The 11,899-nt window shown below is 39.0% G+C and overlaps 1 protein-coding gene across 2 annotated transcripts in view; it reads right to left on the bottom strand.

The window, feature by feature from the left end:
- Positions 1 to 1,891: 1,891 nt before the first annotated feature.
- The window catches only part of LOC138261134 (otoancorin-like), a 208,860-nt gene continuing 198,852 nt past the window's right edge, over positions 1,892 to 11,899 (bottom strand). For both annotated transcript variants that reach the window (XM_069209811.1, XM_069209810.1), the window contains exon 33: positions 1,892 to 5,370. In XM_069209811.1, the coding sequence (XP_069065912.1) occupies positions 5,300 to 5,370 (71 nt within the window). In that variant the 3' untranslated portion in view covers positions 1,892 to 5,299. The remainder of the gene's footprint in view (positions 5,371 to 11,899) is intronic.

The raw sequence follows: 11,899 nt of genomic DNA, 5'->3' as shown, positions 1-11,899 counted from the left end.
AGAAAATCCCAGTCTGTGGCAGAGAAATGGAATAAATACAATAAATAACTCCATCCAGGGCTCTCTGGGAGACAGGAGTGTGACCTGAAGACCTCAAGTCATAAATATGCCAAAGACAACCCTGCACACAAGTAAGTTGCAGCTCTATCTTTTTTTACAGACAATAAGAAAAGAATCTGTTCTCTCAGCTCTCCTCTCCCTTCACTGCCTCTGTAGGTGATTTTGTCTCTCAAAGGCAGTAATGGTTCCAGTAATTTATCATGGCTAGTTATTGTTTTATTTCTTCTTCAGACTAATGACGTGATATGTCATATTAAACATGTAATCTGCAGCTCAAATAAACGTGTACCTTTTATCACTGAAACTGCTGGATACTGGATGGGTGAGGCAATGTGTGTTTGTTTGAATGTGTTTGCAGGGCTTGAGTGGCTGAGAAAATGTGGGTGTCTGTGTATTAGAGTTGTGTGAATGGCAGTGGATGACAATGTGGATGAGTAAATGAGTAGGTGACAAAAGGCAGTGGGTGAGTAGGTGAATGGAAATACGTTGGTAGTGAGGCTTTCTCACAAGGTGCAATTCCGTCTTGTATTTGTGCCCCACCACTGCTTTCAGTCACCAGCCACCACTGTTCATTTATGTAGTCTAACTGCCAAGGTGATCCTCAAACTACTGATATTTGTAAACATTGTGCCTTACACCAATACGTAATAAATGATTTACTGATTTTACTTTCCATCTATGTTGTATTTTAGTAATATTGTTTGCTTTCTATATTTTCTTTTGTAACCCAATGTTTTATGATTTTGTTGGGGTATGAAGTGATCTGACATCCCCTTAGACAATAAAATCATGTTCTGAGGTTGTATAAACACATTTTAACAAAGGTCCCTTTTTCAAAATGAGAAAAAGGTCAGGTTACTTAGAGAACATTAAAAATACGAATAAAGCAGACCATTTGAGTCGTACTAGAGGTAAGAGGGATACTACCTAATCAGATGATGCCTTTTGGTGTCTTGAGTCCATAGAGTCCCATTTTTAATATACACCACTCATGAGTCGAATGGTTTCCCTGAAGTCGGGCTGAGGCCTAGATTGTACCGTGGTAGCGGAGGTAGGACCAAGCTCCCTGTTTTTTTTCATATGTTTTTGCAACAACTAACAGCGAGGTTTTATTTACACAGGTTTGCAAATTAGTATACTAATGAATTTTTGCGATTACACACTTCCAGCTGTTATGCTACACTTAAAGCAAAATGGTTAATGTTTATTTAGAGCAAGAAAGTTATGTTTCTCATGAGATGTCTAGGTTGTGCTTGAGTGTTTGTGATCAATGTTGAGAAGGCAAAATCTGAGCCGAATCATATATGTACTTAACCATGTAAATTGACTAGTAGGCTAAAAACCATCTTCAAACTCCCCTTTTGCAGCTGAAAAATACTTAGATCGCTTGAGACTGGTAAGGGTCTTCTGTTCAATAGCATACCTCTAATTATGGAACTATTCCCTATCTATGAACCTATTTCATCAGTCAGAACAATGCAAAAACATAACAACATTTTCACATTAGTGATACATTCATAATTCACATATTTTTCAGTTCTTTACTGATTTTGCTGAAATATTGAGACAACATACAATATCAGTGAAGGCTGTGTTGCAAAGTTCTTGTTCATATAGGGTCCACATATTTGCAAGCAGATACTACAGATCTGTATCAGTCTGTATTTCTTGATAAAGCCATGGATATTTGGTAAGCACTCTGTGAGCTCACCATTAGTCCAGCCTTTTTAATATGGCTGACAATGAATGTTTTAAAGAAACATTTACTGGTAAAGAGTTACCATGCAACAAACAAAGATACAGATTGCAGATCTCCTGCACAGTAAACCAATTCTCATGTAACAATCAAAAACTTTTATTTGGCATACAGCTTTGACAGACGGGAACACCAATCAACAGTGCACATGTCTATAGGCACATTTATGTGATTTTGTTGGACATTAGCTACATTTTCTGAGTATTTGAACACATTACAACATTGTCAAAGTCATTATGGAGCAGCCTACAGATGCTAATCATCTGTTAACCATTTGCTCTACATTGCCCACCCCATGCATATAATCAAAAAAGATGAGTAGAAATGAGCATGCCTGCTCTACCACACTTTGTTTTCTCTGTCCCTTTGTGTTCTCTGGCTCATACTTGGTCAGCAGCAAGAACTGCCAATCTGAATGAAAAAAGGGGTTCCAGTACCCTTTGTGTTGGCTGACTAAGAATGAGGATCATGGGGGTTGTGGCCTTAATAAAACCATCATATTCTTGCAACTGTCTTACTTCCTCTTCCTCTTTCATTAAAGACAGATGGTGCTAGAGCTCCCTTGTGGCTCGGTGGCTGGATGTCCTTCTCATCTAAGTTATGGGTCAAAATCTTCACATAAAAAGACAATAGTTGTGGCTGCTTAGCATGGTCAGCCAACTCAATTTCTCCAGATTCTAAGGAGACTCCTTGAGCAGTAGCATCCTGTCAAGAATGAGTGGTTCAGCTTTTGATATATTTTGTAGAATCATGTACCCCTTTTACCACCTGAGACCAGACCCAATTAAGCTATGCTGTGTCTACGAAGTTTTGAATTTAGGGCCATTTGGACTGAGATAATTCAGAAATATTCTAAGGACCTTATGTCATGTAGGTTTAATGTTTTTTTGTTTGTTCTGTCTGCTGTAAATTAAAGTTTATTAAAAATAATAAGAATTTCATGCACCAGAGGAACATACAAATGAGGTCTTTCATTTTCAAAATAAAAGTTAAAAAAAAATATTATTAATATCCCTTTAAGTTTTGGATTTCTTTTTAAGGTGGTGCAAAGTCAACCCACACACTTTCTGTAGATATGTTCATAGAAGGTGACCTGGTTTAGTCTGTGATGACATTAATTTGCAAATACATAGGCTTTAAAGGTAGTTACAGTGATGGTCCTGTGAGTATTTTTATGGTTTGGCAATGCATTGTATAGGTACAAGATGTGAATGGAGGGTGTTTTGGTTCTTCTATTAGTTTAACCATATTTAACATATTAGTCTTTTTTGCTTTCAATAGACCAACTATAGATGTCGGGTGGATCCAGCCATTATGTCCCCAATAAACACTCCACTGTCATGTTGGTGTGTTAAAGAGCCAACATAACACAACTCAATACACATAATGCAACCTAACTTCAGCGCAATCCTCCTTAAAACTTTACAATTCACACTTCTCCCTCTTCCCCCAGCAATACAGTGGCAACAAGAATCTGTGTAGGTATGGGTTAAAAAGTACAAATAACTTGTGACATATGATTATGTGAAATAAGAAACCTTTGCACAGTGCTTAGCTTTTCCCAGTTTCATCTATGAATTAAAAAAGTTGCCACTCCATACAAGAGAAATATAAAATAAGAGAGGTTCCATGATTTAAAAAATAACTTATATAAAATTCATGACACTGTATGTTAACTACATTCAATAATGTTATACCACAGTTAAAACCCCAGTACAAGGCAGTGTTGTGCTCTGAAAGCTGAATGTTTACAGCCTCTTATATTTCACAAATGCTAGGTATAAAATATAATGGGGCCTCTTATTTCATGATGCATGAGTGATTAAGAATATTGTGAGGGCAGAGCAGAATACATTTTTTCCCCATAATTTAGTATTTACAACTAGAATGACTGAGTTTGTTTACTGTTGTGAGTTACCATACAAAGTACTTGTACTGGGTTGTATTCCTTTGAGGAGCATGGTACATTTGTTATTAGATGTGTCAAAAGAAGGCACTTAGTCCTTGCTTTAAACTTAATGTTGTCTGCAAGCATGTGACAATTCTGTACCAAAGATGCTCATTTAGCATTAGTTCATGCCCCCAATAATTATCACATAAAGAATCCCTTTTCAACTCTCTCAGATATTTCTAGCATAAACTCAGAACCTACACTAGTATATCTCCCTGAGACTAGACTGTAAAAGATGGGTGTATTGTCCAAGACCCATTATAAGAAGGGGCTTACCCTCTGCGTAAATGATCACAACTTAGAGTTCATGAGGCAAATATCAAAAGAGAATGAAATAGAAGAGATAAATGTGAAGAGGAACAAAAAAGAGAAGATAGAGGAGGAAACATTAAATATAATTTGGAAAAAATGACTGCGTAAATGAAAGTGCGCATAGAAACAGTTATGACCTGTTCTTGTTGCATGGACTGTTTTGTATACTCCATGTATGAAGTTGCACCACCTTTCCCCTCTCAGTGACTCCTCTCCCTCCTTCATGTCCATCCCTGAAACTTCACTAACATGCCCACTGGGACCTTTTTCCAAATTTCCATGCTTTCAAAATAATAGTTTTTAGAACTTGGAATGCATACAAAAGCCTGCTGGCTGATTTAATATTAAAACAATAAACTCATGCCAGGATTAACAATCTCCTCTTCCTGCCAGCAATTAACTCTCACTGAGTACCAAAAAGTTGGATTGATGTGCAGTTCCGGACAACAGAGATCAGACCTCAAATGGCTGAGAAGACAGTGAACCTGTGAGAAGAATTTACCATTCAGCTAATTAGGGGGAAGTGCACGGAATGCCCTGCTAGGCACATGCCCCTGAGGCTATCCTTCCATTCATGGGTAAGTGACACCACCAACGGAGGATGAATTCAGCTATTGATATAGCATTTCAGAAGCACTGCAGATGGTTAATTCCTGAGATCCAACAGTGCAATCTCGGATAGGTTGAATGGTAATACTGAGGTCCGTCCCCTGGCATCAAATGCCTACAATATGATTGGGAGCCTGAAGCAAAATGAAGACTTTGATTAGCTAAGTAAACCCATTAGCTCAGTATCAAGCAATTCTACACCATACTAGCCCTTTGTCATTTTTTGACGTACCCTGCGGTTGTACACCGGCAGGAAGGTTAATAGACTACTCAATAAAAAATAAATCACATATGACCAAGTGTGGCAGTACTTTGTCTGGAAATGCTTCTAGTAGTTTGGTGCAATAGTGGCATCCATTAATTTGTTCTAAGAATAGAATCAGAATGTTATCAAGCAGCATTCAACAAATTCTGAATCAATGTGGAGAAGTAGAAGTGAACTGGCATGCTGAATACTGTTAGACCCATCATGATGGAATTACAAAGATGAGTGCCACTTCCTGTAGGTTTTTCTGTGACTCCTGCAATGAGAAATAGTTCCAATTGTTTTTTTTCTAGAAGGAAAGTCTTTTAGTGCAGCAGTGTCATCCCCAATATGGTCTCTGAGTTTTCTAAATCAATAACGTCAGGAGAGAGCTGATGAGGAGAATGTGCAGGAGCTGCAGACAGCCGTAAATGGATCCTGTAAAACCAAAGCAGAAAGTACAGAGATGAGACCTTGTCAACTGCTGGTATTATCTATAGGCATTACCAATCTTTGCAAGGACAAGTGTGAAGTCTTATAATTAAAATCATTAGTTTCCGTTCACCTCCTGTTGCAGTATTATTACCCCACATGCCTTGGAATCATTATTTTCTGTTGTCCACCTGGCGCAGAGTATGATCTCAGTCCTTTTTGTTATCTACATTTTCCCCCATCACCTTTTCAATGACTTGGTGATAATGCAGTACCACCATACCATGGTCATTGAGGCCTGTTAGTTGACTGACTTCAGATGAGGCCTTCTACATTGAATAGTTTGAGTGAAACTACAAGGTAATGAGAAGCTATCTGTTGATTCTTGGTTCACCATAGTTGAGAAGCAGAGCTCTAATACAATACAGGCCTCAGTGGTTTTGATATCACCATGTGCAGCACATTGATTATCTCAAAAATCCAATGCAGTAATGCACTAGAATTAGATCACACGCATATTCTCTCACAGACATGCAAGCATAGATGCCTATGCACACAGAGACAAATATTCGAAACTGCATAAAGTCATGATGCTGTGATCAGTGACACTATGAGAAGGTCTAGTGATTTCTGTTATATCCATTCATCCTTTGGTCATTCGTGGATTAAAACATCCAATATCACAGATGGCAACCAATGTTAGGGCCAGCAAACAAGAGCACTTTAATAAAGTGATTATAGAGGTTGCTGAGAAAATCAGTTCAATAAAACTAATAGTACAGAATAATGATAATAATAATCATGGTTTCTAGAAACTATATAAAGAGCAGAAGATTCTGAGAGTGCTTGAATATTTTTGGTGCCAAATCCCTTATGAGGGAATCCTAAAATTCTATGAAAGAAGCACAAAGGCTACAAAAGCACATCTTCAAGACTAAAATGACGTGCTTCAGCATGGTGACCAACCAAGCAACAATTGCCAGAAGAAGCTTTTGAAGATCGTTAAAAAGTTCACTAATCCTCCAACATTCCCATGCACTATTAATAATAAAGAGAATTGTGAGTTATTCACATATTTCTTAGATGCCAAAATAAAAAATACTGAAGCTGTTCTAACTACCACAAATAAGCAAATATTAAGACAAAGATCTTATGTACTGCAAACCTGTAGAGATTTGGGAACAGATGTATCATTTTTTCAAGTAGCGATTACCTAATTGTGATTATCTGCGAATCGCAATTATGTAATCGCTATTTGAATGTATGAAACGCCAGGAGTTTCATTTAGTGATTCCCAATGGCTTGCAAATCAACCTACCTCATTAATATTCAGGAGGAAGGTTGCAATGTGCGACCCATTGTGAATGGCGATAATCACAGGGATGGTGGCCTGCTGGGCTCAGCAGACCACCATGTCTGTGATTGCTTTTAAATAAAGCAATCTATTTTTTTTTTAAATGCAGCCTGTTTTTCGTAAAGGAAAATGGGATGCGTTTAAAAAAGAAAAATGGAAGCTTTTCTTTTAATTTTTTAAGAGCAGGCAGTGGTCTGTGTGATATCTGCCTGCTCTTAAAAATTGTTTTCGCATGCATTGAAGTAGGGGGTAAAAAGCAAATGCTTTGCGACAGCATTTGGGTCACAAAACATTCCTACATACCGCTGCGATTCAGTATTAGGAAGGGACGCCCTTGACACGTCCCTTCTTAATACCAAATCAGTATGTAGTTGCAATTCCAATTTGCGATTCGGTAACAAGTTACTGAATCGCAAATTGGAATTCATACATACCAAAATACATTTTTGCGATCGCAAACAGCATGATACATCTGGCCCTTGGTTTTCTGTAAAAGAAACATCACAAACTGATCTGGTTAAGATTATACAGATATTAGGTATTCCACTCATCTATTCCTGCCAAGATTGTTAAAGATATAAGCTTTAACATCATCTCTGACTTGACTAATGAGTCAACGTCTCCCACCTGCAAGGTATAGTAGTTCTTAACAGATGTGTTTCAATGGCGCAGTTCTGAGTTGGTTTTCATTTTCTCTGAATACCTAGTCTCAGCAAATTAAATTATCAAATTCTCTAGCCCTTTGCCACTTCATCAAAGAGTTCTTCAAGGCTCCATACCTTCCTCAATGCTTTTTAGTTTGTATATGGAGCCCCTCATTTCCATTCTGAGACAGTCAAATAAATCCTTTCATCCCAACTCTGATGAAACTTGGCTACATTTGACAGTCTCCTTTATGGAAGATACTGAGGACCTCTCAAAAGCCCTAAGGGACCTCCAGCCTGGCATGACAATACATCATCTTAAAATAAACCAGGAGAAAGCTGAAATCCTTCCACCATGTCCTCTTCAATGCTCCAGTCTGGTGCAGCCATAGCCAGATGGAACAAACCCTCAGTTTGTAAACCTTTTATCAAAATGGCACTGGGACCAGTGCCCATTTTCTCTCTTTGACCCCACCCCTCCCCAGATAGGAAATAATAACCATAGTTGCCTGTGAATCCTGGGAAGGAGGTTGCCGGTATCATTTCCCTACCACCATGACCTCTTCAATGCTCGAGTGTGGTAAAGTCATAGCCAGATGCAACAAACCCGCTGGATTGCAAGCCGTTTTGTAAAAATGCCACTGGGACTAGTGCCTATTTTCTTTCTTTGACCCCACCCCTCCCCAGATAGGGAATAATCTCCATAGTTGCCTGAGAATCCTCGGAGAGAGTTAGCGGTACCATTTCCCTACTGGGCACCAATAGTCCTCTGATTGAGGAGACAGAGGGGCTAAGGACTGGTATTACTACCTCTAGCTCCTTCCTCGCCAATCCTACCAGCCTAAATCAACAGTTCCTAGCCCCTCTATTTCCAGCCCCCACTCCTGAGTCAATTTAACACAACTCCTTCATTCCACAATGCTTCTCTGTTTAATAGAAGACAGTGAAACTGCCTCTGGCTTTGCGCTCAGGCACAGACACAGACACAAGTCTGTACCCCAGAGAGGTACCAACTTGGCATTAGAAAAAATCCAAAGAAAGTCTGGATTCTTGCTTGCTCATACATACACACATCTATGCATAAGCAAGGAGCTGAGCAATGTCTGAATTTTTGGTTTGCCTAGGTAAAAAATCAAAACGTTGTACTGCTCCATGTTGGGGTATGAACACACACATTGGTGCCACAGCGAGATGCCAGAAGCTGTTTGCCTTTTTGTTTAGCTTAATGAAAAGCACAGAAGGCATCTCACTGTACCCTGGAAAGAAGCCAAAAAATGTTTGGATTTGTTTCTTACACTACTAAAAAAATCCAGTAAGTACCTTACTTGTTGCTGTCACACAGAATTGTGTATTGCAAACATGTATAGTATTTGTAGTTTGTTCAAAATCTCACAATACCCAAAGTCAACAGTCCAGCTGTGGTTTACACAGTTTTTCCATTACATACTGACCATTTTTACTTTGATAATGAAAACTCTAATGAATACAAATTTGTGGTGAATACAAAGTATGTATTTTTTAATTGTTCCCAATAATCTAAGATTAGGAATTGTGTGTCTTTGAACCATTTTACATTCTGGATTACTCTACTAATTCTGAGGTAGTTTATTCAGTTTTTGTACACAATCGTATAATCGGAAGCCAAAATATAGTGAAATTAAATAGATAGTAGCAAGTTTCATATCTTTCTGTGTTCCAGCACTTCTCTCAATTAAAATGATACACAACAAATGTGAGTTGGTCTATTACACTGTACAAGAAAAGGCCAAGAACGGAACTGTTAGAAATGACCATCTTTTGCGGGGTCTTCCCCTCAGATTTTTGTATTCTGTAGCTGAACCCGTTTTTTGGCATAAAGACTGTTAACTAGTGGTAGAGAACTTGTGCCCTCCATTTTAAACATGGTAAAATTGGCAAAGTACCTATTGGAACATTTAATTTGCTTATAAGTCCCTAGTATATGGTATGGTATGGCATGGCATGATATGGTATGGTATGGTATAGCATACCAAAGGCCTGTAAATGAAATGCTACTCAACACTCAACTCACAATGTACCACCCACTAAAGTAGCACTGAAACACATTACTCATACCTGCCACTGCATCCTGTAGTTCAGTTTTAAAATGCCATTTCAACCTGGCAAAGAAAATCTTTTGTCAGGCTCAAACCTTCTTTTTAAAATATTTTTAAGTCACTCCTAGGGTCTAAATGCCCTCAGGGCAGAGTGCACTATATTTAAAAAGTAGGACAATGGTATATAAGTTTTACATGTCCAGGCAGTGAAAAGCCTCGAAAGTTGCTTGCTGTTGTGGCAAGGCCGGCTCTCCCATAGAAAAGCACTGGGTTACATTATAACTCCTTATGATGCATAACCTCAGATTGGAACTGCAAAGAAAATCATTCAATGATTCATTGAAATGAGAATTTAAAATCAAACCTAATGGTCAAGTCAGATTTTAAATTGCTATTTGGAAAATGCCACTTTTAGAAAGTTGTTTGCTGTCAGGACTTTGTTTCTCTTGACCTCTCCTTTGGCATTATGCACACACACCTTCGGTATCTAGCAGCTCCCTAACCCCAACAGTTAAATCATGCTATTGGAAAAACAGGATTAAGGTCTAAAATAACTTAGTTCACATTTTGTAGTTTAGAGGGTGACCTTTATGCCTGCATGCATGGTAGCTAGTTTAGAGGGGGGCCTTTACGCATGCACGCTTGGTAGTTATTGCTTTACTGCTTCACTTGACTCCTGCCACAGATCTTGCTGCCAGTCCTGGGAGGGAGCCTCAAAGCTGGTGAGATTCCCAACCAGACATGAGGCAGCCGAGCGAAATCTCAGGGGACTTCAAAGTCTCAGTGGCCATTTTGGAGCCTCGGAACTATAACTAGCCTGGTTCCTGAACATTTAATGCTTTACACTGAGGAATCCTCAATGCACCTCTTCTTTCAGGCTCCAGATTCTGGAATGGACGTCTTCTTCTGATAAGTACTCAAGTTTGAGCACTTCCCACTTCAGTAGTAGGCCAGTTGCTGCAGTCCCGTTGGGGAGGGGCTTTTACTACGATTGCTTAGGCAACCGGTTGCAAATCTGAAGCTCCGAACCAAAGGTTTCACCTGAAGAGCCCCACAGAACGTGGCAGAGATGTTCAGCTCTGAGCCCAAGGCCTGACTGGAACCGACGCTGAGTGAGGCAGAGCCCTGCAAAGTAGTGCCATGCATCTCCAAATTGAAAGCTATGCCGGATTTGAAGCAGAGCAATACAGAGCCTTGGAGAGCTCCACCACACAGGTCCTCACAGAAGGAGGGATACTATTATCAAAAAGACGGGTACCCCAAACTGGTGTTTCAGCTTCAGGCACACCCTCAGTTTTTCAAAAGCAGCGCACCAAGTTCATCACCACAACTAGCATGATAACCCAGTACTCAAAAGAGATGCACTAAAACACAGATGTGGGAAGGATCATGGCAGGGATATGCTCCTGCACAAGGAACAGTGAAGGGAATTACCCTTTGTTTAAAAAAAAAAAAGAAAGTTCATCATGTTATACATGCAACCAGTCAGCTAGGCAGGTCAAGGGAGATATGGCGTGCACCAGCAAATTCTGTAGGTATAATGGAATTTAAAAAAAAAATATATATATATATATATATATATTTTTTTTTGTACTTTAGATATAGATTGACATAGGTTGACAAATGAACAGTGCCACAACTTTGTGATCTGTGCTAATATCACATAATTGAAAGTGCGGACTACATTCCCTAAGAAAACCCGTACATGTTTGGTTCTGTGCAATGTTTCTTCCGGAAGCATTCCAGAGCTCATTTTTGTCCATTTGAAAATGCAACAAACTACTGCAAATGAGTTGAAAATGAAAATATTGGCACATTTTTAGCTATATCTTAAGCTGCAAAGAGATATGAATTAAGTGTTTGAACTAATACATTGCCATGAAGGTGCCACAGTACATTCTGATTGGTTCACGAAGAGACCAAAGAGATGAGCTTGCAAAACCCAATGCAGATATTTTGAAAGCAATGATCCAGCACAGGGGTATGCTAACACCTGACAGTGAAATGGTTTAAGACAACCTTCAGTGCTGCAGCTCATCCAGTATACAGCCACGAAATATCAGCCTGCATAATCCCTATTATAATCACTCCTAATTTGCTTCCGATAGAAGCAGGAAGTTCAATAAGTTTGGGACATACATTACACTAGTCTCTGCATAAGGAGTGAGCAAAATACCTAAGACGTACATTGGTCACATTAGGAGGTTCCCACTCTCTCCAACACAAAGACTCCCTCAGCATGGCAAGTCCAGTTTTAAAAAAAAAGCATGCATAACCTCAGATTGGAACTGCAAAGAAAATCATTCAATGATTCATTGAAATGAGAATTTAAAATCAAACCTAATGGTCAAGTCAGATTTTAAATTGTTATTTGGAAAATGCCACTTTTAGAAAGTTGTTTGCTGTCAGGACTTTGTTTCTCTTGACCTCTCCTTTGGCATTATGCACCCACACCTTCGGTA

This window comes from Pleurodeles waltl, chromosome 10, assembly GCF_031143425.1.
Source record: "Pleurodeles waltl isolate 20211129_DDA chromosome 10, aPleWal1.hap1.20221129, whole genome shotgun sequence".
NCBI lineage: Eukaryota > Metazoa > Chordata > Amphibia > Caudata > Salamandridae > Pleurodeles > Pleurodeles waltl.
This window is presented reverse-complemented; position numbering and strand designations above follow the sequence as displayed.